This window comes from Acomys minous (assembly GCF_964271855.1).
Source record: "Acomys minous genome assembly, chromosome: 6".
Lineage (NCBI taxonomy): Eukaryota > Metazoa > Chordata > Mammalia > Rodentia > Muridae > Acomys > Acomys minous.
Window position 1 is genome coordinate 129552238 of NC_140487.1, and position 26352 is coordinate 129578589.

A 26352-nucleotide genomic window follows, 5' to 3' on the forward strand; every position below is an offset into this window, starting at 1 on the left:
CTGGAAGAAGAGGAGAGACCTATCCTTGCTTGTGACACGAGGACCCAGGGGTCCCTTTGGACAAATCTGGCCAGTGTCAATCAGTACACAGAGGCTAGCTCTGTGTGCCCATGGGTGGGTAGTACTAGACATTGCATCTATCTCCTGGTGTCCACACCTCAGTAGTACTCCCACACTGGGGAGCTGCAGAGAATCCAGACATCACTGTTGGAGCCTAGCTTTTTCCCTACCTATGGATCTGCCTCAAACCCAAGCACTGGAAGGACACAGCCTTGTACAGGTAACAGATTTGCGTTAAAAGCAGCACCTGGAGCCAGCATTAGCATCTAATTTGAAAATTCTTAGATTCAGGAAGAAGGTTAGGGTTGCAAGGAAGCCCTCCAGACCTACGGAGTAAGGCCAGTACGCTGGCCGCTGGCCTTCACTACTCTCAGCCCCATCTCTCTGAGCTGGGTCCTGAGCCAGCAGCAAACCTTGCTTGGGTGGGGAAAAGCATATTCTAAGAGAGCATGGTAGCCCTGGTGGCCCCCAGGCCTCCTGGCCCCTGCTTTTCTTTGTATGGCTTCCCAGTGGCCACACTGACTCCTGGCACCCTAGGTCAAATGTCTGCAACAGCGACCTGTTGACCTCCCTGAGCAGGAACCAAGGCAGCCCCAGTTATAAACTCTCAGGGGGTGCTCAAGGCACTAACTAATTGAAGGCCAGTAGACACCTTGCCCTGTCCTACTGTTGGGACTCCTAAGCGCCCAAATTTACATGGTGGACACTTTTGCCCAAGCCTCCTGCAGTTCTGGGTGCAGCCACCTGGGTCCTGACTGCTCTCCTGTCCCACCTTCCAACCCTGACTCCTCCCCCTCAATACCTTCCCTTCCTCCTTATAATTAACCCCTTATAACTCACGTGTCCCTCTTCTTGTGCCTTTAGACGGAGCACTTCATCTTGGTGCCTCTGCAGGCTGTAGATCAGAATTTATTCTGATCAATTTACATATGTATTTATTATTTATTTATAAAAGTACAATTTATTTATTCAAGGCTGTAGGTGACTGGCACAGCGTTGGGCCTGTGAGGCCTCATTGAGGTCAGATGGGAGTCAGACTGGGCCAGGTGGGGTTAGTAAGTCAATCACTGTGACAGGTGTGACTGATTGATCCCCCAGTCAGGCGCTGGGAAAAGCTGGGGCACTAATCGGGAGTATGTGGACCAGCATGGTAGATGACTTCTGAGGAAGAGGGAGGCAGGGCCTAGAAGCCCCAGGCACCCTTGGAATAGGTGCTGCCTTAACCAGGAGAGGGGTTTCTGGACGCCCAGGCTGAGCAGAAGCTAGTGTGTCCCTGTGGTATCATAGAGGTTTCTCAGGTTAGACCCCTGGTGGAGCAGGTGTGGAGGGCTTGGCTGCTCTTGCTGCGTGTGAGGGTAGGGGGCAAGTACGGGTAGGTGGAGGCCACTCATTCCCGCTATGTGAGCTTTGGAGGACCTGACAGAGAGGCCGGAGTAACCCTGCTCTGGGTCAGGACTCTTTTCAGATTGCATTGCAGAGGAGGGAGGCAGAACCATGCAGAAATCCCACAGGAGGCAGGGTCCCCAGCCCCAGAGGCTGAGGCCTCTCCCTGTAGCCAAGCTGGGGAAACTGAGCTGGGACTCCAGCTTCAAGCCAAAGTCCTGTGCTTGGTGACAGAACTAGGTAGGGGAGAGTGCCACCCTGTTTTCTGCACTCCCCAAGCCCCAGGTGTCACGGCTGGGCCCTTAAGGCAACGTCTGATGCAACCGCAGCACAGAAAGAAGGCCACTGTGGCCTATGGCCGAGCAGAAGGGAGCACTGTCACATAAGATTATTCTGTTCACCCTGGGGACCCTTGCTCCTGGCAGAGGTCTGAGCCCAGCGAGCCAAGTGAGGCCCCTCAGCCCCCTCAGGCGCCCAGCTGCCCAGAGCCCTAACCCAGTCATTCTTTCTGGCCTGATCGTCTCCCTTGCACAGCAATTCTGGGTTCTTAACAAGACCCCTGGGTCTCCACCTAAGTAATTGGTCTCTAAAGGAAAGTGTCATGGAGACAGAGCCCCGGGCCTCATGGGGTGGGTGGAGTCAGAAAATCACCACCCTTTTCCACTTTGGGTGTCTAATTGTGCTCAGGGGCTGCAACTCCCCAGCACCAAGAAGGCTTGTTTTTTAGAGTACAGGAGTGGTTTGGGGGCTCACTGGCTTCCCGTTCTCAGACACAAAAGACCACTTTGCTCTGCAAAGTACTCAGATACGTCCAGGAATCAGGCTTAGGGTGACATGGAGTGGGGGGGCGGGGCGGGTGACAAGGCTGGGGTTTAGAGCCAAAGCTACTTAATCAGCAAGGACTATCGATATGGGAACGTTAATCAGGTGTCTGAGGGGCTGCAGTACAGTCATACCGCACCTAGATCATGGACTAAGACGCGTGGGGCCGGAGGATGTGTTTCTGTGTTTGCAGTACAGTTTATTTCTAATCGGGGTCAAATTCACATGACATAAGTTAATCATTTTAGGAGAACAATGTATTGCACTTCTGTATTCATAGCATCTCAGTAACTACCAGATGTAGTTCCAGAGCATGCTTATCATCTGAGAGAAACACCTTGAGCAGTGCTTTCCAGTCTTACCACCCTTCAATGTCTATCTCTATGGGCTGAGTCTGTTCTGGGCACGTCCTAGGACTAGGTCACACACAATTATGGCTTTTTGTGTCTGGGCAGGGGACCCAGAGACACCCCCACCCCTACCCCCGTCAATCCCAATTTCAATCTTCCCATAGCTAAAAGTGTAGATATTTCTTGCTGCTGTTTTTTCCATCCCATGGGCCTTTGTTGTTTAGGAAGACACGCACCTGCTCATGGTCTATCCTATTGTCTGGGAGGGCCAAGAGAGAGAGAGAGAGCGTCCCAGAGGGAACCTCAAAGTTTAATGGAGTCAGAGCTAACTGGTAACGAGAGAGGGAATGCTCTCTGCCACGGCCTGGCCGGGCCAGCCTTGTTAATAGAGTGGCAGCACAGCTATGTCTTCAAACAGGAAGACAACGTCGGGAAAGAGTATGGAGGCACATTTTTATTATGAAACCATTATGTGTGGTGAGAAGGACTCTGCTGATCCCGTTGGTTCAAACTGTGTGTGAACAGGAAGCGTCCGACTGTGAGTCAACAGCGAGAAGAGAGAGAGACACCGTGGTTTTACAGTCACTGGGTGGAAGAAGCTCTCATTTAGAAGCCTGAGGCCACACGTTCAGGAGCTGAAGGGGCAGAAATGGGCGTGTAGCATTAGGAGAGCCCTGAACAGCTGGAACATGGGGGCAAAGCAGCTTGGTATGCACCCTAGGAAAAGGAGGCAGAGACAGCCCTCAAGAGAATGGAGAGTGCAGGAACCCGGGAGGCAAGAGTGGGGGGGGGGGGGGGAGTGGCCAAGGGCAAAGACCATAACAATGCCAGGCCTTGGCTAGATAGTCCCAGGGGCCATCTCTCCTCCTAAGCACAGGCCATGGCGGAGCAGGCTAGCACTGAGGAAATGTGGAGCAATGGTCTGACGTGAGCTATGAGAGTTTGCTCATTCTGATAGGTACCCTTATCCTTCCTCTCTCCAGGCGCACAAAAATAAGACTCTCAGAGCCGGGCGTGGTGGCATATGCCTTTAATCCCAGCACTCGGGAGGCAGAGGCAGGCGGACAGCCAAGGCTACACAGAGAAACCCTGTCTCGAAAAACCAAAAAAAAAAAAAATAATAATAATAATAAGACCCTCTGTCCCACCTCCAGGGCTCCTGGGTAAAGGGGCGTATACTAAACTAACTGCCCAATACTGGGAACAGTGATGCCTAGAACAAAATGGGTTTGGGTTCCAGAACTCTCTCCCTCCCAACATGACTGCATCCTAGCTCATGGGCCCACACATTATACTTTTCCCAAATCTCATCCTAAAGATCCCCAGACCTTCCTCAAGTGCTACTTGTGGTGCCCTAAATCTGGACTCTGAGTGGTCCTGCCCACCCATGATCATGTGCATTTCCTGTCTCTCTGGACCATCTGGCATCCTCGGGTGCTATCTGGCAGCAGGGAAGGATGCTGCACACGTAGGATGTAAGCATGGCTGTACACGTAAGTGTAAACAGGCTTATGTGAGAAGTGTGCAACTCAAGCATAGGAAAATGGCTGTGTGGGGTGTGGTGGTGCACACCTTTAATCCCAGCACCCTGGAGACAGAGGCAGGAGGATCTCTGTGAGTTAGAGGCCAGCCTGGTCTACAAAGCTAGTCCAGGACAGCTAGGGCTACACAGAGAAGCCCTGTCTTGAAAAAAAGAAAAAAAAAGGGGGGAGGAGGGGGGCTGGAGAGATGGCTCAGTGGTTAAGAGCACTGCCTGCTCTTCCAAAGGACCCGGGTTCAATTCCCAGCACCCACATGGCAGCTCACAACTGTCTGTAACTCCAAGATCTGACACCCTCACACCAATGCACATAAATTAAAATTTAAAAAAGAAAGAAAGAAAGAAAGAAAGAAAGAAAGAAAGAAAGAAAGAAAGAAAAGAGTGTGTACATACTGGCAAGCATGTAACTACACACATGTAGATGTTGACATAAAAGCAGGCACTCAAGTGTGCAAACAGGGTAGTGGAGGAAGGTGCGTATGTGCTGGAATATGGACATGGAAACATGACTGTATATATTGGCAAATATGCAGATATAAATTCTTGTGTTTGCACACGGGCAGCCACACGTGTGTGTGTGTGTGTGTGTGTGTGTGTGTGTGTGTGTGTGTGTGTGTGTGTACGCAGTGGTTACTCCTTAGCTCCAGCCTTCTGCTTCCTTATTTGTTAGATGATGACAGTGGAGGAGAAGCAGGATTATGAAAGACTTAAGACAGGAGTGGGTCTCCTTACTGGCCTCCAGGTTTTATCATTTTTACAAAGTAATTCTCTCTCTGCTCTTCTCCTCAGGCTCCATTCAGAGCCTGGAACAACCATCCACAACTTGAAAGTAATGACCATGCCTGTTCAGGAAGGGCCCAATGTTGGGAGAGGAGCTCTGGGTTCACAGAGCTTAGCAGTCAGTAGAGACAGTTCTGAGGTGTGCAAGGAGAGGTTTCCTGGAGAAGGTGGCCCCTTGATTTCCAAGTAGAGTGGACTGGACCCAGGACAGAACAGCCTGTGGGGAGCCGGTGGTGCACGCCTGTAATCCCAGCACTCAGGAGGCAGAAGCAGGTGGATCTCTGTGAGTTCAAGGCCAGCCTGGTCTACAGAGCGAGTCCAAGGCTACACAGAGAGACCCTGTCTCAAAAAACCAGAAGGAGGAGGAGGAGGTGGAGGAGGAAGAGGACGGCTATGTAGATGATTTGAAATGGGAACTGAGAAGCCTCATAACAAACAAACCCTGTGGATAAAAAGTGTGTACCAGATCAACAGCAAAAGCTAAATGTGGTGACTCACATCTTTTGACTCCAACATTGGGTGGTAGAGCAGGAGGATCGCTGTGAGTTCCAGAACAGTCAGGACTATGGAGTGAGATCCTGTCTCAAACAAACAACAAACAAGCAAACTGCGTACCAGAAGAGTAAAACTACAGCTCCATTTCAGATGATTCACCAAGCACGGTATGCCTTACAAGCTTAGCACAGAAAGCTGTATGACACTTTTAATTTCACAAACAAAAACTCACAAAGAGGAAAAGACTGGAACTTGATGGCATTCCCTGGTGGAAAAAGATGCTATGAGCAAAGTTAAATTTCAAGTAATAGATTTATGGGAACAGGAGGAACATCTTATACTCAAGGTCAGTACTCAAAACATACATCACTCATGCTCCTCCTTAAGGGCCCTGACTCTGAGCGTACACATCTCAGAAAGATGGGCCAGGTCAGCTGGCATGGCTGCCTTGCACTTCACAGTGTGTGTGCTGAACCCTAACCCTAACCCTGGGTCATGAGAGACTCATGCCACTAAGAGGGTTAGTCCACCCTTTCCTACCTGGACCATCTTGGCCAAGCCTCAGTTTCCCATCTGTACCAAGAAAACACCTATATATATATAGAAGATCCATACAGGGTACCATACTTTTCTCCTTTCTTCTTCCTTTTCTAAGACAAATCCCTGGATAAGATGGGAAGCAAGGCCAGCCTGGTCTACAAAGTGAGTCCAGGACAGCCAGGGCGATTACACAGAGAAACCCTGTCTCAAGAAACCAAAACAAAAAATCCAAAAAACAAAAAAAGGATGGGAAGCAAGAAGCAAAAAGCAGCAGGTATCCAAAGTTAAAATGTCCCTTTAACACAACTCATCTAAACAAGGCTTTAGTAAATTGTGCTTTCAGCAGGATGGCTCAGATAAAAAAACATTCTCTATTTGTACCAGCTGGGAACAGAAATAGGACACATCTCAACACAGGCAGGGCCTCTTCTTGCCCTTCAGTTTCTAATGTCCACCACATTGCACTGAACACAGGTTATACCAATGTTTGCTCCTTCTCTCAAAATCACAGGTTTGGAGCTGAGGGTGTTGCTCTGTAGCAGAGAACTTTCCACTTGCCTAACATGCAAAACCCTTAGTCTGATACCCAACAGCAAACAATAACACACTCATACACATATGGGGGGGACATGTGAGCTTGCAAGCTGCCTAACACCTGGACACAAACTTATTGTTCTGGATTTTTGTTGTTATTGCTGTTTTTGTTTGGTTTTGGGTGTTTTGTTTTTTGTTTTTGTTTTTTCGAGACAGGGCTTCTCTGTGTAGCCTTGGCTGTCCTGGACTCCCTTTGTAGACCAGGCTGGCCTCGAACTCACAGAGATCCACCTGCTTCTGCCTCCTGAGTGCTGGGATTACAGGCGTGCACCACCGCACCCGGTCCCCACAGGCTGGCCTATGTTCAGCCATCTTGTCAGAGTCTGTACCTTTAAATCTCTGTTTTTCCCAGAGATTGCCTTTCACCAGAAACTAGCTGACCCTGTTGTGGGTCAGCAGTTAGACTAAAGACAGAAAGAGATGGAGCAACCCTGTTATGGTTTAGCAGTTAGACTAGACAAAGAAGGAGCCAGATACCCTGTGTGGCAGGGCATTATGACCCTGCCTGGAATTCCCTGCGTTTTGAGAAAAGCCTGGAGCTGGGTTGCTATAGCAATATGCTTCCCTGCCTTCTGACTTATAAAAGCTGCTGCCTGACTGATAAAGTTTGAGAGTTTGATCAATCAGACTTGCTCTCCTTCTTTGTGTCTTGCATTCTTCAATAGGTGAACTTCCTCCTGAGTTTTAGTCGAACCCTGCAGGTTGGGGAACATAGATCTGCCTGCCTCTGCCTCCCAAGGGCTATTTTTGTTTTGATTTGAGAAAGAGTTTTACTATATAAGCCAAGGTGGCCTGGAACTCACAAAGACAGTCTTTTCTCTGATTCCCGAGTGCTGCAATTAATGGCATTAAAGGCATGTGCCACAGTGCTAGGTTATTCCTGGATTTTAAGACCTGACATGTGCTTATTTGCCGGAAAATACATTACAAATGCAGTCACCAGGCCTGGGAGGATGGCTCCGTAAAGTGTTTGCCATACAACTGTGACGACAGGTTCCCTAGTACCCACATTCAGCTGGGTGCTGAGGCATGCATCTGTAATCCTGTGACTAGGGACTGGGGGAGGCAGAAATAGGTGGATCCCTGAAGACCATTGGCTTAGCTAAAATGGGTGAGAGTGTGAGGTTTGCTGAGCACAATTGTGGAGGAGATCCAATGTCAACCTCTGGTTTCCACATACATGCACACACATGTTCACACACAACCACACAAAAGCATACATATACCATACACACCAAACAAGCAAAGGACGTCTTTGGGTGCTGGGGATGGAACCCAGGGCGTTTGGCTTATCAAGTATGTGCTTTAGCATTGACCTACCTCCCCAGTGCCTATAGATGACATTTTAACACTAAAAAGCCCAGAGCTGGAAACCTTTCCCTCTGTCTGGGGAGTTCCCACTAGTTGAGTAGTCTGACCAGACCAGCTAACCAGTAAGCTGGGAGTGCTGTTGGCCCCATCCTTGGGAGCCACAGAGAATGAGGGGGAGTCCACTGGCAAAAGTCCACCCTATGCCAGGAACCTGCCCCTAGGGGTTGGGGTGACTTCAGAACCAACAGGTGCTAGTTCTGAATTCCAAGAAGGCTGCCCCTGGTTCCTGTCAGGGATCCAAGGCCCCTAGCACAGGGCCACAGGATCTGAAGACCTTCCTGAGGGTTGCTGTGTACACAGAAGCACAAGCCCCCTGCGCCCTCCCCTCCCCCATCCCACCCCCACCCCCCAGCCAGGGCTTTTGGAGAACACCAAGACTGTCAGGTTAAAAGGTCTTCCTTTGAATTGCTGCAATTTTTTTTCACATTCCATAGGCCTTGGAAACTACACCTACATATCTGAGGCCAGCTGGCTATGGGTATGGAGACCACTCTTTCTGGTTCCTGGAAGGGCTCCTTCCGAGCACAGCTGCAGCACATCCGTCCAAGGCCTCCCGCAGCTTCCTGCTGACTTGCCTCCATCTTCTTTCCCATCCCTGCCTTAATTCCTCTGTGTCCTAAAGAATGAATAAAATTGCTAACACTCAGGGCCTGGATTGCAGAAAACAACGGGGTGGGGGGGTGCTTCCTAGAGGAATGGGGGCTTGCCAGGATTTTCCACTTGCCTGCCTGCCCAGAGCTGTTGAAATAAGTAAACCTTGGGAAGTCGTCCAGCTGAACAGGTCAGGGGCAGGTCAAGAGGGCCCCAGACCCGCAGAGACCCCAGAAAAACAGTCTTGTCGCCTTGAGTTTTGTTTCTGTTTGTTTGTGTGGCTGTCCTAGGCCTTTCCTGGGCTCCAAGGACTTCGCCCCGGGCCAGCAGGAGGCAGAAAGCCCACACAGGAGGATGCACCAGTTTGTTAGAAGTTATGCTGAGGCAGAGAGCTTTGAAGTGATTATCACTTGGCTCAGACTGCAGAGCACATACGTGCTCACCATAGGGCAGGGTGTTTATGTCTGAGCATGCATGGTTATGAATGCATCTGTATATGTGTTCTTGTGAATAGTGGCACAGAACAAGGGAGGAACTAGAGGAGCTCACAGAAAAGGGAGCATACCTTTCTATTCTCTTGGGGACAGGGACCCCGCCAACATGAGCCCCTCCTTCCTTCTGGAGAAAAGCTAGTTGGGACTACTCCCACCTCCAGTGGCAGGAGCGGAGCGTAAACACAAGGCCACAGGTGGCGCCGCTCTCTAACGAAGTCTTCTGAGGGAGGTGAAGTGGAGTTGCATCTGCTCTCCTTGGAAGCCTGTCCTGGTTGGGGAGTTCCCGCTGTAGCTCGACCATCCGGGAAGCTGGGAGGGCTGCAGGCCCTAGCTTTGGGAGCCACAGTGAAGGAGGGGAGAGTCCCCCACCCCACCCCACCCCCGGCAAAGCTCCACCCTATGCCCAGAAACTGCTCCTAGGGTTGTGGTGACCTCAGGAACAACAGCTGCTTGCTTGACTTCTAAATTCCAGGAGAGCAGCCCTTCTCTCCTGCCTGGGATTCCCTAGCTAGTCTCTACCCTACCCCAACAGTGCCCGGCGCCCTGAGGAGCCGCCTGAGGGTTGCTGTGGATCCAGGGGAACCCGGCCCCTCCTGCCAAAGCTTTTGCGGAACAGAGAGCGGCAGGCGGGGCAGTCTTAGTCGCGCGCACCTGGCGTTTCTGGTTTCCTCCTGTGTGGATGGCTCCTAGCCAACTCGAACTCAGAAGGAACGGAAGGGGACCCTGCCACCGAGCACCTCCGCCCATTGTCGGGAGCAAACTGGGGGTTGGGCGGTGCTAGGGAGAAATGAACAGGTGCACGCCGACCGAATGGGGAGGCCCAGGGGCCGCTAGCCACCCTATCCCTTCCGGCCCCACGCCGAACTGCCTGCTCTGTCACTGTGTGTACAGAGCTGTAGGGTCTCCACAGATGGGGAGTGGCCAAGTCCTGCCTAAGGACTGGTGGGTTTCTAATCTGTCTTCTGGCTGCCAACCAGGTTCCGCCCGCGCCGGCGGGAAAGGGTTCAATGGCCAGGAGACCGCGCCTTTGTTTGCTTGCGATCCCCACCTGTGTCCAATTAACTCGGACAAATGAAGGCGAACTGGATTGAATGAGTACAACAAAAATAAGAATTCGCCCCAGGGAGTGGCCAGGTCCTTCAGCCACGCAGGCGCCTGGCTCTGCAGCTGGCCCTCGCTGCCTTGGAGAACTTTAAGACTCAGATCTCTAGACCCTGCTCTTCAGACAGGCTTCTGTGTGTACCATCCAACCCTAACCCTACCAGTCCTAGGGCCTCTCCCCTTAGCCTCTGACCACCAGTCTGCCCTCCATCCCCCATGGCGTGCGTTTCCTTCCTTTTTCCTGTCCAACGAGTGACTGCATGGGCTGAGCCACAGGGAACCTGGTTGCCTTTTTCTCCTTCAAACAGACCATCCGTGACCGCCCATGCTCTCTGACCTCCCACACTCTGCTTCCTTCTAAAACACGTCAGCCCTAGCTTCCTGGTGTGAACTTTGAGGCTTCTCCCCAGGACAAGGTTCCTCAGGTGTCGCCCTACAAGCAGCCTACCCTAGATGCACGATACTTAGCTTCCACATGGATTCTCAGAGATTTGCTCATCCCTAGACACCTGCTGCCCCACACCACAGCCAGGGTTGAGAAGCACCTCCCACCTGTCCCCCAGGGCACCAAGAGGTGGACAACTGGCTCCCTTTGGCCTTGCTGGCTCTCAGTAAGGGTGAGGCTGTTGTTCTTCGGCCAGTGCTGGGCATTCGGCATCAACAGGCAGCCAGCGGCCACAGACACAGCACTAAGACCTGATTTCTCTGACCTGGACTCAGACCCCTGCACGGAGGGAACCATGTCCAATTTTTAAATTAAAAACTGAGGTCTGGGACTAGGTGGAGTGCTTGCCTAACACTGTGTTCAATCCCTAGCAATGCCAAAACAAAACAAAAAAATAACAAGAAAATGATAGGATTTAAAAAATGTAAAACCCGCCTTTTTCCTCGTTGGCTGAAGGCAAGATGGGTCACCAGCAGCTCTACGGGAGTCACCCCCGGAAGTTCGGCCAGGGTTCTTGCTCTAACCACCCACCCCCCACCCCCCGTCTGATCCGGAAATACGGGCTCAACGAGTGCCGTCAGTGTTTCCGTCAGTACACGAAGGACATAGGCTTCATTAAGTTGGACTGAGCGACCTTGAGTGGATTATTCAAGACTGTCTGCCCAGTGGAACTGATCATGCTAGCCTTTGTACATAAAGAATAAAAAAGTGAAGACCTCAAAAAAAAAAATGTAAAACCCAAATTTCTAGAAGCCAGGCCTTTGAGCAGCATGGCCCTTGTGCAGGGTCCATGTGGATGACAGATAAGGTGTGGGTAGGTATGAAAAACACCAATAATCCCTCATTTCATGGTTAAAAGTTTCCAGAAAGCCCTACTGTTAGGATTCTACTTCAGTCTGCCTACCTGCCATGGGGGCGTGGCCCCCTGCCCAGGGCCATATAAAAGGACAGACCCAGCCGGGTTGTGGTAGCTCAAGCCTTTAATTCCAGCACTTGGGAGGCAGAGGCCAGCCTGGTCTACAAAAGTGAGTCCAGGACAGCCAAGGCTACACAGAGAAACCCTGTCTTGAGAAAATCCCTCCCGGAAAAAAAAGAAAGAAAAAAAGAAAAAGAAAATCCAAAAACCAAACTAAAACAAAAAAGGACAGGCCCACCTCGCCCTGTCTCTCTTATCCCCTTTCTCGCTTACTGTCTCACCTACCCCTTTTCTCTGTTCCTCTGTCTCTCTCCTTCTCTCTGGGGGTACCCCTCCCCTTCCTTCTCTCCCCCATGCTCATTTAATAAACCTCATATAATGTAATATCTGCTGCCTGGTATTTTATTATCCTATTTCTTATTCTCTGGTATCTTATGTATTATTATTAAACATAAAACCAACACAGTGGAAAGCTATGGTCAGTCGGCGTTTTGGGAGTGCCCCCACCCCTACTCCCTGGGGAGGTGGCAACCTCAAAGTAGATATATGTGCATGTAATCCAGGTCCGAGACACTTGGCATCCCTGAACGCCAGCAGCTTCTGGCCTACACAGCAGGGTAGTTGGGAGGAAAAAAGGAGACAGTGACCTTGGTATGGTTGCAGGCTCTTGTGGGGACACCCACTTTGGGAGGGAGGACACCAAGGAGATGACTTGATGGCATCTGGTATTAGAGACTGATTAATCTTTGTTGTTGTTGCTTTTGGTTTTTCAAGACAAAGTTTCCCTGTGTAGCCTTGGCTGTCCTGGACTTGCTTTGTAGACCAGGCTGCCCTCGACGAACTCACAGGGATCTACCTGCCTTTGCCTCCCGAGTGCTGGGGTTAAAAGTGTGCACCACCACACCCGGCTCTAGAGACTGATTTTGAAATTAAGATACAAGTCAGCTGGGGGAGTGACATCATTGATTTTAGAGGAACTCCAAAAAGTCGGTCACTCCTTCCTAGGTCTTATGGGAAACTGTGAAGCCACATCCCTCACAGGTGTCTCCTTAGTGAGTGGGTGGTGGCTTCATCTGTTGCCTTGAAGCAGCTGATATGGAAGGAGCTAGAGGTGGGGCAAAGCTACCCTTGGGGCCCAGCGTGATGACTCGGAACAAGGAGTAGAGGGAGTAAAAGTCAGGGCGTTGTAACCACACGAACTTGTTCAGGCCTTTATGAAGTGAGGACCCTTGAGGTTCAGACTCAGGACAAAAGGCTGAGATGCCTGTTTAACATATCAAAGCAGACCTGGCCTCCAGGCTCACCCAGCATCCCTCAGTCCCTACCAGTCACAAGGCCTGGCTGACATACTCCACCCTCTGCCCTGAGCTTTCCAGGCCAGGGACTGGGCTTCCTCTCTTCAGGAAGCTTTTCCCTATGAACCCAGATGTTTGGTCTCTCCCCTCCCCTCTTTCTCTGTCTGTGCCCACACTCCCTTCTCCTTTCTCTGTCTCCCTGTCTGCATGGTGACTTCCCTGTGAACCTGCCTGAGAGCTGCCCCCAATAAGCCTGACTTTATACTTTAATTTGACTTAAATTGGCTCATTTAAGCAGAGAACACCTATCATCTTTATTAAAAATTGATACACTTGATTTCCAAATTCTCACTGCCATAACAAATGATTGCCAAATATCTTACATCTAAATTTGTTCTGTTCTACACTTAAAACCCTACTTCTTTTTTTGTTTGCTTGTTTGTTTGTTTTTGGTTTTCTGAGACAGGGTTTTTCTGTGTAGGCCTGGCTGTCCTGGACTCACTTTGTAGACCAGGCTGGCCTCAAACCCACAGAGATCCACCTGCCTCTCTCTCCTGAGTGCTGGGATTAAAAGTGTGTGCCACCATGCCTGGCTTCTACTCTTAATCTTTTATCTCTGATTTCTTTGCATTCTGATTTCAAAGGAAAAATAGATATATCTTAAAAGTATGCTCTACTGGGTATGGTGGTGCATGCCTAGGCAAAGTAAGATCAGTTTTTCTTCCGCAGGAAAGTCTCTCAGATTTGCTGGGCCTGGCAGCCGGAGAGTGATGGCTGCCCTAAGATCTGTGCCCCCCAATGAAGCCATTAACACCACTGGAGCCTAGTGGGGTGGCCATCTAAGTAATGGATAGGTCTCTGTCATTTTAACTGATACAGAGGCCATTTGGATTATACTTCCTGCTAAAATTTATTCTTCTCAGATCTCTGATGGGTTTGAAGACTAGACTAATGAAAGAAGTAACTTTTTTTATTATTTCCTTTATTTAAAGGAACTCACTTTACAGTGGCTGCTCCCAGTAATCAAACACCTATGTCTCATAGAGGTAAATAGTTGGATAAAAAAAAAAAAAAAAAAAGAAGAAAAAGAGTGGGGCTGGAGAGATGGCTCAGATGTTAAGGGCACTGACTACTAATCCATAGGTCCTGAGTTCAATTCCCAGCAACCACATGGTGGCTCACAACCATCTGTAATGGAATCTGACACCCTCTTCTGGCCTGCAGGTGTATATGCAGGCAGAACACTTACACATAATAATAAATAAATATGTTCTTTTATTTTTTTTAAAGAAAAAGAGTGTAAAGTTTACAACTATAAAGTTCAAAGCTTTAACATTAATCAAGAGAATTCTGATAAATTAGTAGTTTAACTCTGGTAAAACATTCTACTCTAGAATTCACTATCATAGTCACAAACTCAAGATTTTAAGTTGTTTGCCAAGCTTCTACTGTGGCACAAAGGCATGGATCTACTGCCTCCTCTACAGTGTGGATTTCAGTGCAGCTTACAGACAGCGGTAATGCTGACATATCTAAAATTTATCTCTTTTTGTAAACTAATAAAAGATTCTTGTACGCTCCAGGGAACCCACTTGAGTCCACCTCTCACAAGTCAAATGGACTCCAGATAAGCACTGTCAATCAGCAGCCTGTTTCCCCACCTGCCAATCCCGAGGGTGGGATCACTCCCCCTTTCTCTAGTTTTGGGATTCTCCCCACCCGCAACCAACTGTGACGATCACAGACCTAAAAGTTCCAAATGCACACCTATAAAAAGCATTTCTCTCTAAACTCTTAACTTCGTCTTCTGGCCCTGGCATATATGTCTGATCCAGCACCCTGCCAGGTCCAAGCATTTCATCATAGTCTGTATCCAGGACAGCCCCAACAATGGCTAGCCCAGATAGTCCTACAACCTGGACAGCAAGTGAAACAGCCTGCTTTTCCTGGACTTGGCCAATGTTCCAGCTTTTTGTATCTCTACCCTCCACCACCCGCCGTCCTGTTTTCTCAAGTCTTAGAAGACCCCTTCCTGCCCAGTACCCTCTCCACCTCGCCTTTACTCACCATCCACCTTGAACAATGCTTCCTGGAGCTGGCTCTGCCAGGACTAACTGGACACTTGTTATGAACACTGATTTGGGCCTCTCAAGTGCGCCTCTCTGGGTGTCTGCTTCCCTCCAAGTGCTCTATGTGGTCTGGTCCTAGGCACCTGTGGGGGGTTCTGGGGTCCTTCCTGTATCTGTACCACATGGCTTTTGACTGTGAGAAATTAATTTCCGCTAGGACCCTGCATGGAGCTCTAGTCTTTTTATTTATTTATTTATTTATTTATTTATTTATTTATTTATTTTTTGAGACAAGGTTTCTCTGTGTAGCCCTGGCTGTCCTGGACTTGCTTTGTAGACCAGGCTGGCCTCGAACTCACAGCGATCCGCCTGTCTCTGCCTCCCGAGTGCTGGGATTAAAGGTGTGCGCCACTACGCCCAGCTTGGAGCTCTAGTTCTTGTGTTACATAGCTACACTGAAGGTTTGTGGGGACTATACTGCTATGCCAAGGCACAAATGACTCCCAAAAGCCACTGCACCTGCTGAGGGACCATATTGTTATGCTCTTTAAGGAATTTTCTTCCTGGCTGGGGAACAAACTCATTGCCCTCACAGGACAGCAAAGACTAGTTTGTTTGGTTTTGGGTTTATTGTTGTTGTTGTTGTTGTTGTTATTATTATTATTATTATTATTATTATTATTATTATTATTATTATTTGAGTTTTTCAAAACAGGTTTTCTCTTTGTAGACCAGACTGGCTTAGAACTCACAGCGATCCACCTGCCTCTGCCTCCTGAGTGCTGGCATTAAAGGCATGTGCCACAACCGCCCGGCCTGCTTTTTGGTTTTTCGAGACAGGGTTTCTCTGTGTAGCCTTGGCTGTCCTGGACTCACTCTGTAGACCAGGCTGGTCTCGAACTCACAGCAATCCACCTACCTCTGCCTCCTGAGTGCTGGGATTATAGGAGTGCACCACCATGCCTGGCTAACGTGCCTGACTTTTTACATTGACTCGGGAGAAAAAAATTCAGTTTCCCTGACATGAGTATCAAGTACTCCATAAGGGGAACAAGTTAATCAAACATTTTTTTTTCAAGAAAGACAACTTAGGACGTAATTGCTCACACCTTTAACTGCAGTATTGCATAGACAGGTAGGTATATGTGAGTTCTAAACCAACCTAGTCTACATTGTAATTACAGGCCAGCCAAGGGTGTGGTGGTGCACATGCCTTTAATCCTAGCACTTGGGAGGCAGAAGCAGGCAGATCACTGTGAGTTTGAGGCCAGTCTGGTTTACAAAGCGAGTCCAGGACAGCCAAGGCTACACAGAGAAATCCTATCTTGAAAAATCAAACAAAACAAAACAAAAAACCCACAAAAAACAGGCCAGGTAGGGTTACACATAAGACAAAAACCAGACTCTACCTCCTAGGACACACCTTTCCCCACTCACAGAGGCAAACTCCAAGGAACTGCCACATCCAGGCTAGACAGGAACTCAGGTACTAACTGTGTGTGTATGTGTGCCCCAAAGCTCTTGATATCCTTGTTAGGAAGGTTTAGCCCTCCCCTCCCCCGACCGGAGGCAGCCAGGCTTGCACAGCTGGGTTCAAGACCATAAGTGAAGTGTTAAAATGCTAGGCTGGAGGTGGCTTGCCTTCCCAGGATGGCTAAGGGTCCTGAAAGAGATAAGATATCTGTAAGGCTAGATAGATGCCTTGAAGTGGACAGGCAGCCAAGGTGACATCCATCTATGAGGGACTACCTGCTGGAGAGAATACACCAGGGTCAGCCGACTGACCGTCCCTACCCATAACCCCAGGACCTCTGAACGTGAATGTTTGAAGGCCTTGGAGGACCGGATCTCAGATCCTTCTCTAGTCTGACTAGGATCTTCACCACACCAGGAAAAGGACAGTACAAACAACAACAACAGCAAAGAAATCATGAGAAGACACTTGAAAATGTACCAGGAAGAGAGGCCTAGAAAACAGCCCGGCCTACATCTTGGTGTCAGCTTGTAATCCTCAGGACTATGATGAAACCACCTTACTGCATAAGTCCCCTTGGCTAAGATATACCCAGTCAGCCCTGAAGGCATGCATCTTCCTACCACACATTATAGGAAGCTACAGAGGTGCCCCTATGGTGCCTAACCACCCTCGTCAAGCCCTAGAAGGACTATGGGAGCATCCACTGCGGTTTACAAACACCCAACTCTTGGCTGATAAACCAGATGGCCTTGAATCAAAGGCTACACGCTGTCGCTCTCCAGCAAATTCTCCTTTTGGCCATCAGACACATCAAAAGTAAAATGAGGTATCCTGGTTCCTCTCAACAGGCTCAGCCCTGACACCCAAGGTTCACAGCTGCTCATACCGCCTGACCTTGAGGCAGATTTGCCCTTCTGCTTCCTCTAGGCCAAGTATGATGGTGTGAGCCTGTCGTCCCAGCATTTGGAAGGTAGACAGGAGGATCACAAATTCAGGACTATGCATGGTGGTGCACGCCTTTAATTCCAGCACTAAGGAGGTAGACAGATATCTGTGAGTTCAAGGGTAGTCTGGTCTACCGAGTGATTCTTGGACAGCCAGGGCTATTACACAGAGAAATCTTGTCTCAAAAAAAGAAAATGAGCCGGGCAGTGGTGGCGTACACCTTTAATCCCAGCCCTTGGGAGGCAGAGGCAGGCAGATCTCTGTGAGTTTGAGGCCAGCCTCATCTACAAAGCAAGTCCAGGAGAGCCAGAGCTGTTACACAAAGAAACCCTGTCTCAAAAAACAAACAAACAAACCCAAAACAAAGCTAAAATAAAATAAAAACAAATAACAACAAAGAAAAACGGAAGCCCCTGAAACTAAAGACTAGGGAATTCAAATTGAAAGCGCCACTGGGCATCTGGCAGAAAGGAGGGGAGAGTAAACCTATGCACAGGTTTGTATTTGTGAAATGTCATACAGACAAAAGAAAAGTCCCCAAAAACTCCAGAGAAAAAAAACTAAAATCAAGTTTCATACCAAAACTAGGGATTAAAATGGCACTACCGAGCTGGGAGGTGGTGGCGCACGCCTTTAATCCCAGCCCTTGGGAGGCAGAGGCAGGTGGATCGCTGTGAGTTCGAGGCCAGCCTAGTCTACAAAGTTAGTCCAGGACATCTAAGACTACACAGAGAGACCCTGTCTCGGAAAAAAAAAATGGCACTACTGGGCCGGTGGTGGCACATACCTTTAATCCCAGCACTCGGGAGGCAGAGGCAGGCGGATCGCTGTGAGTTGGAGGCCAGCCTGGTCTACAAAGTGAGTCCAGGACAGCCAAGGCTACACAGAGAAACCCTGTCTCAAAAAACAAAACAAAACAAAAATAAAATAAGATGGCACTACTTATGTCGACGGAGGCCCTCAAGAGCAGTAGGAGGATGTGCACAGCCACAAAGTGACCCAGGCCAACTACGGTCCTAATGGCATCTTAGGACAGCACCTCCAAAGCCATATGTTTCCTATACCCTCCTTTTTAAGCGGCTATAGAAGGACCATCTACTTTGGCAAAGAGCAACCCAAGAAATGTGAGCTCCAGACCCAGGGAATCTGTGGGAAGCCAGGAAGATCTCCAGGACCTAGACCAGAGGCCGTCTCAGGATGCCAGTCCCACGCCAGGCACAGGAGGATCAGGCTGAGAGCCTTCCCCAGAAAGGCCCAGTGCAGACGAGTTAGTAATTTGATGAGAGAAAACTAAGCAAGCAAGGAAGAAAAAGGCAATTATTAACCCTTTGGAAAGTAGCACAAAAGTTCAAGTTAGAACAAGTATCAGAAGCCATAGGCCCCTCAAATGCAGATCTTGTTAAAGCAAAACAGTTTAACTGAAGTCCTCACATAACGATGGGAAAGACAGAAAAACCCAAGTGTTCAGTGCCAAGACAGGAGGTGAAAGACAAACACTGCCGCCCGGGTGAGGTCAGTGGGTAGCAGCTTCTAGTCCTGTCAGGGCAAGTGGCGGTGAATCCCACTAGAGTTGGGGCAGGCACAGGGTGTGGCCTAGAAAGTGTTTGTCTAGAATATTTGTCTCAAGCAACATTCAAATACAATGCTGATAGAAAACGAAAGTAAAAGTTATGCTGGTGCGCTCCGTGTGAGGCCTGACAGTGGTAAAATAATGCTGCCGTAACCTATTCCTCAAGGTCTGCTGAAGCAACTGTTCTTACGTCTTAAGAACGTGTTTCTGAATCACCTTCCCCACTCTTTGACCACAGAACATTTCACATTTTATACTTCACCTTGTCTTGATGACTTATACTGGCTGGGTTTTCCCATTATGGTGTGGCCTCATGAGGTCCAACTTCCCCGACCCACCTTAAGTGGCCTCCCCAGGCATAGTGCCCAGAAGCTTTGCTCGTGAGGCTAAGGACAGGCTCACTCCTGTAATACTCTGGACTTGTGGGTCTCCACCAGTCTGAATTTCAGTTTTAAAAGAGCAAACCTGGGACACCCAGTCTTACCCTATCTGGCTACAGATCCTACAGTTAAAGGGCATGCTAAGTACATGTGTGACTCAATTAACGGGACAAAACAGAAGCACTTCCCTCCAGGTACCAGACACAGGCAGGATGCGGTAAGACTGGGTTAGGACCTTCACACACATCGTTTCTCCCAGGAAGCTTAAGATATCTGTAAACATCACAGTGGCTCGAGACCCCTGACTTCTCCTAGGAGCTCATGGGTTACTCCATGGTTTGTCTGTAAACTTTTCTCAGGGAGAGAGAGAGAAAGAAAGAGAGAGAGAGAGAGAGAGACAGACAGACAGACAGACAGACAGACAGACAGGAGACAGAGAGACAGAGAGACAGAGAGACAGAGAGACAGAGAGACAGAGAGACAGAGTTCTGACCTATCCAGCTAATCCAATATCACAGTCTATTCCTCATCACAGCTCCCAACTTACACTGAACGTGGTTGTAGCTTTCTGGAAGACCCTTCTCTGCCCTCTGCAGAAGAGGCCTCCTCTCACATGGACTTGACCCCATGATAGTATCTGAGTGCCCAGCCTGACATGCCCTGGAAAAACACCCTCCCAAGACACTGACATCTACATATGGGGCCAAGAAGGAAAGGTTTCAGGGTAGGGCCTTGGACTACTCAGAAGCACAGAGGTAACCAAAGTAACTACAAGTCCACAGACAATTGTTCCCGTTCCCCACAGACTCTGATGGAGTCTCAGTCCTACCTGGTCCCTGGGGCCTCAGGTGCCTTGTGGGCTAGCAGGGCTGCCTTATCACAGCCTGGCTGGACGGAATGTGGTGAAAACCTTTGCCTGGTACAACTGCCGCTGCTCCACAGCCCAGGAATTTTGTGTTGAATAATTTTTAACTTCTGCTCTGAGAAAAAACAGGGTTTGTGTATAATGTTCATCGACACAGGAATGCCGAGGGGCTTTCATTGAAAAGTGGAGACTCTGTTATAACGAGGAAAGCCTTGACTTGGAGAAACAGCAAAGTGAGCAACAAAAAAAGGTCAAGGAAAGCTGCCCTGGGGGCTTGTATACAGACCCTGCTGGTATTTAGCCCTGACTGCTGAACCCTGGCCACTTGCAATTCAAGGGCAACAGTTCTCCCTGGAGAAAAACTGAGAACATTGTGGGGGTAGGGAACAACTCCCTTTCCCAGGATAGGTTTGTGTTTCCTGGTCAGGATAGAAACACCCTCCCCCACACATTTCTGCATACACTGCTTGTTCTGTGGTCACTCACCCCACCTGGCCCATAACCCAGTGAGATGCCCTGTGATTGTTAAAGATCTTTGTATTGCAGAAATTGCCCTGTTAAGGACCACTCTACAACCACTACACCCAGTCTCAGGGGCCGGCACTCAAGGGTCTATTCTAGGCAGGCTTGAGCCCTGCCTCCAGGCCATGCCTCACCCACCCACCAAGGCCCTGAGCCTTCTGTTAGTCTGAGACCCTCTTGCTCTGTCCTGGTGAGAATCTAAAATGATGATGACCTCACGACTTTATAGCTGGACAACGAGGAGACTGCATATGGTTGCCATGGCCCCCGTGGCCACTTGCATGGGGAGGTAGTCCATGGGTAGGGTCCACCTAGGACAAGTGTAGAGCCCCCAGGTGTGGCCAGGATTCTTCTAAGTCTTTGTTTTACTTTGACAGGGCATTTGGTGGCCTGCCTTTGTACTTCTGTGCCCTCTTCCCTGTGAAGCATCCAACAAAGACTGAGTATGAACACCAAGTCTGTCTCCCTTCTGTCTCCCGCTTGTTCACCTATCCACCAGGTGTAAGAAGCATCCATTAAAACAACAACAACAAAAATGAAGCATCCATGTACCTCTGAGTTATTGCCAGCTCATGTGCTAGGACAGTGTCCAGCACAAGGCTCTGCAGGGGCATTCAACCTGTCACATTGGGTCTTTCAGACATCGCTGCCTAAACTGCTCATGATCCTCACAGCTTGCACAAGCTCCAGTGCTTGGCCTTGCCAATTCATGGGTGATCGGAACCCATCTCAGCCTTTTATTTGCATGTCTCTAACTACTAATTCTGGGCCTCTGTTCATGGGGGCCCCAAGTTCAGGCCATCAGGTGGGGCATGGTGGCACACGCCTTTAATCCCAGCACTCGGGAGGCAGAGGCAGGCGGATTGCTGTGAGTTTGAGGTCAGCCTGATTAACACAGCGAGTCTAGGACAGCCAAGGCTAACACAGAGAGACCCTGTATCAAAAAACCAATAAATAAATAAATAAATAATTTTAAAAAGCCACTTATAGACTTTTGCTCGTTTTTTTCTTTCCTATGGAATTGTAGAATTCACATCCATCCAATTCCAATCACATTTAAATTGTTTCTTATTACATTTACTTGTTGACTGCTTGATTTTGTGTGTGTGTGTGTGTGTGTGTGTGTGTGTGTGTGTGTGTGTGTGTGAGCTCCATGATGAACATGTGGAGGTGTAGTGATAATTTTGGAATTTTGGTTTCCTTAAAAACACAAAAATAAGAACCAGGCATGAGCCAGCCATGGTGGCACCTGTTTTTTTTTTTTTTTTAATTTCAGCACTTGGGAGGCAGAGGCAGGGGGAATCACTGTGAGTTCAAGGCCAGCCTGGTCTACAAAATGAGTCCAGGCCAGCTAAGGCTACACAGAGAAACCCTGTCTCAACAAACAAAAACAAACAAACAAAAAGAGCCAGGCATGGTGGCACGCGCCTGTAATCCCAACACTCGAGGGAGGCAGAGGGCAGCCTGGTCTACAAAGTGAGTTCAAGACAGTTAGGGATACACAGAGAAACTCTGCCTTGGGAGAAAAAAAAACCCAGAGAAATAAATTGGACATGATGCCACACGCCTTTAATCCCAGCATTCATGGAGGCAGAAGCAGGCGGATCACTGTGAGTTCAAGGCTAGCCTGGTCTACAAAGCGAGTCCAGCTCACAGAGTGGTAGGCAGATCTCCCACTCTACCATTACATGCTGAACCTCTGGGTGTTGTGGTGGTGCTGCATGTCCACCACAGAGTCGGCCTGTGTTGGCTGCTGTGTAAACACCTCATCCCACTTCCAAGTTAGAGATCCAAGGGTACAGCCATAGGCCAATTCAGGGCCAGCGATGGCCACACCTTTACATCTGTGATTTACAAGTAATAGTATACGCCCCACATCCAATAAAGAGCAACCCTTGAGATTTGTGCTGTTCAGTTGTGAGAAACCAACCCAAAGGGAGCCCAGGTTCCTTCTACCGCTCTCCCTGATCACAGGGCAGTAAACAGCTGGATAGCTGTGGGGCATCACTGTACGTCCACCAGATGGATTCTGCTGTTGTTTGAACTTTGCAGGGAGGCTAGCACTGCCCTCCCACAATTCCCAAAATGACAGTAGGTGTTTTGGAGCTCCATGTCTTAAAAAACCAATAGTGGAGGCAGAGGCAGGCAGATAACTGTGAGTTTGAGGCCAGCCTGGTCTACAAAGGGAGTATAGGATAGCCAAGGCTAACACAGAGAGACCCTGTCCTGAAAAACAAAACAACAACAACAACAAAACAAAGAAACCAATAGCTTCTCTGAACTGATGTGTTTCCTACTAGCACCAGTGAATTGGGGGTTTTCTCTGTCAGGGAGAGGGGGATGGCGCTGGAAACATTGCCCCTCCTGACATGGAGATGCTTCCGTTTAACTCCAGGAAAAGCTTGGGTCACTTTGGAGCTGGTGTCCACTGCCCCCCAGGCTATACACCCCAGCAACCCCCAATCTCCTTCAAAAGTGTGCTTTCCAGAAGACTTCCAGCCCTTCAAAGGGTGGGCTCAAGGTCAGAGTATAATCCAAGGGTTCTTTCAGTCTCAGGCTTGGCTGACTTCTTGCCTGAGGAAACGCCAGGGAGAGGAAGGGACACTGGCTCTTATTAAATTCAGGCTCATGCCAAAGCTGAGCATTCATCAACCAGGCAGCCCCAGAGTGTCTAACAACCCACTGCACAGGATGGCCCAGTTCCACTAGTCACTCCTCTGGGGTCAGGGAAGGGGGACTCAGCCCCCTTCTGCCTTCAGTGCCTGAGGGGCATGTCTTGCTTGCTGCAGATCCTTCGAGTCCCGCAGGTGGAATTACCAGGGAAGTCTGAGGTGCACAGGTCACATTTCACAGGATTCAGGATTCTAGGGTCCACTTTTTGGAGAGGAGTTGGGGATAGAATTGAAGCAGGCTCTCACAGTGTATATCTCTGTCTGGCCACAGGACCCACTTCTGAAGGGAGCAGACATATTGTGCTCCTAGCTACTCCAGGGTTAAAGAACTTCTGGTGCCTGGTGGTTCTGAGCCAAGGCTCCCCCCATCTTCTTGTCAGTTACCCTCAGGCGTCTTTCCAGACCACAGCCCTCGTACAGGCACAGCAGCGCTCTGAGCTCCTTAATGGTCTATCTTCCCATTATCGCCCCATCAGAACACAGAGACCAGGTTGGCAGATGAAAGGAACATCAGGATCTATCCTGTGCTGGCACAGCCGCCAACCCAACCCTTGGTACCCACGTCCTTTGTACAAGGAGTGTGATCCAAGGCCCTCTGTTCCGGTTTCCTGTCAGATGAGACATCTTTGCTTTGTGTCTCCACGACATCGTGGCCCACTTAGCTCCCTCTGTGGCCGAGACATCTCAGACACTCACTCGCCGACGTCTAGTTCTCATGCTCACAAGCCCGTCCTGGTACAGCCTGACACTCGTTTATTCCTGTGCTGCTATGGCTGTGGCCTTCATCCTGGTGAGCCACTATTTGCCAAATAAATATTTGCTCAGGGTGGGACTTGAGTTTTACATGGGCCTAAAGTCGGAGGACTCTGTGGCAGCACCACAGAGGCGCAGGGGTAAGGGAACATGGTGGAAAGCTGACCTAAGGCTCTCACACTAAGACTCAAGAAGTCAGACCCAACTTGCCAGAGCACAGAACCCAAAGGAAAGGTGAAGGACAAGGAAGACTTGACAAGTGCAGGGCACATGGGAAGCCATCACCAACATCAAACCAGGGAGAAAGGTTCATGGAGCAGGAGCCATATGAGATACTTAACCCTGAATTCACAGGGCACCCTTCATGAGTTACCTACTGCTATTGAACAAGCACCTCCAAATCTAATGTCTGAGGACATACATTTATCATTTCTGTTCTGTAGCTTAGGAACCAGTGGGACCACTGTCATTGGAGGCTGGACTATATGGGGACAGGGTTGCCACAACCTCAAAGTTCAGTGGTAGCGGGTCTTCATACATGCTCCTTCCATGGAATTTTTTAGGTTTTGTTTTTGTTTTAAGAAAGGGTGTTGGCCTGCCATGGTAGTACATAGCTTTAATCCCAGCACTTGAGAGGCAGAGGTAGGTGGATTGCTGTGAGTTCAAGGCCAGCCTGGTCTACAAAGCGAGTCCAGGACAGCCAAAGCTACACAGAGAAACCCTGTCTTGAAGAAAGAAACAAAGAAACAAAGAAACAAAGAAAGAAAGAAAGGGTATTGGCAGGTGTGGTCCCACAAGCCTTTAATCCCAGCACTCAGGAGACAAAAGCAGGTGGATCATTGTGAGTTTGAGGGCAGCCTCATGTACAAAGCAAGTCTAGGATAGCCAAGGCTACACAGAGAAACCTTGTCTTTTTTTTTCCCAAAGCAGGGTTTCTCTGTGTTAGCCTTGGCTGTCCTGTACTCACTTTGTAGACCAGGCTGGCCTCGAACTCACGGTGATCCGCCTGCCTCTGCCTCCGGAGTGCTGGGATTAAAGGTGTGCACCAACACTGCGCGGCTGAAACCCTGTCTTGAAAAAAGAAAAAAGTTGGAGATTACCTTCGGGGGCTAGAGAGACGGCTTGGCAGTTAGGAGCACTGGCTGCTCTTCGAGGGGTCCTGAGTTCAATTCCTGGCACCCACATGCCTGCTCACAACTGTCTGTGGCTCTAGTTTCAGAGGATCTTACACCCTCTCACAGACATACATGCAGGCAAAAAAGAAAAAAAAAGTCAAAAAATAAATAAAGGATCTTATGTAGGTCAGGTTGATCTGGAACTTTTTTTTTGTAGCTAAGGCTCCTGGTCTTCTTTTTTCCACATCCCAAATATTGGAGCTATAGACAGGGACCACCATATCTGGCTCCATGGACCTCACTGCTGGGCTACCTGCAAGGATTGGCTGTTCAGAGCATGTCATGCTAGCGAAAATACCCAGGCCTGGTGGTACAGGCCTGTAATCCCAGCTACTTGAGATGCTGAGGCAGGAGAGTAAAATGTTTAAGGTGTACAAAAACAGAAGGCAAAAACATGGTGGGGAACCATTGAGATGGCTTAGTGGGGTAAAGATGCTTACGGCACCAAACCTGATAACCCGAGTTCGATTCTCAGGATTCACTTGGCATAAGGAATGAATCACTCCCATAAAGCTCTCCTCTACTAGTGAGCCACGCTGACACACATGTGTGCGTATATACACAACCAGTCAGCCAATGTAATTTAAGACAAAACACAAGGTGGAGATATACTTTAGTGTTGGAGTGATTGCCTAGCTTACCCGAGGCCCTCAGGCCCTCAGTTCAGTCTCCAGTAACACACACACACACAGATACACACACAGATACACACACACACAGACACACACACACAGACACACACACACAGATACACACAGACACACAGACACACACACACACACACACACACACACACACACACACACACACGCCTGTCACTTTTGTGCTTGTTCAAACACCAGCCATCAAGTATATTTAGGAAGCTATTTGGTAGATAAAGGAGTATGGGGAGGGAAAACCCTAGGGTGCTGCCATAATTAGCTGTCCTGGGTTTAAGACAGCTGCTGGTCAGACTCCTGGCCCACTAGCTTTGCTTGCTTTGGCTTTTTTCCCTGGGAGCCAGTCATCCTATTTGTGGGTTGTCTATGTTTGCTGATGGACTAGCAATTGTTTGGCTAATAGTATAAAGTCAGAGGACCTTTGAAAAGACCCACATTTTGTTCTAACTTAATATATATATAAATACACAGAACATACCCACCTGTTG

General features: G+C 49.1%; 2 protein-coding genes across 3 annotated transcripts in view; one reads left to right on the plus strand and one right to left on the minus strand.

The window, feature by feature from the left end:
- TTLL10 (tubulin tyrosine ligase like 10) overlaps positions 1–20141 on the minus strand; it is a 54745-nt gene extending 34604 nt beyond the window's left edge. Inside the window, exon 1 of one of the 2 annotated variants that reach the window (XM_084784700.1) lies at positions 20048–20141. The gene's annotated coding sequence lies outside the window, so the exon portion shown is untranslated. The remainder of the gene's footprint in view (positions 1–20047) is intronic. The other variant, XM_084784703.1, reaches the window with a different exon arrangement.
- Positions 11028–11290, plus strand: LOC311600796 (small ribosomal subunit protein uS14-like; the record flags this gene model as incomplete). Its single annotated transcript, XM_084787832.1, has 1 exon — positions 11028–11290. The coding sequence occupies one exon, from the start codon at positions 11028–11030 to the stop codon at positions 11193–11195; it is 168 nt and encodes a 55-aa protein (XP_084643958.1). The 3' UTR covers positions 11196–11290.
- Positions 20142–26352: the final 6211 nt, after the last annotated feature.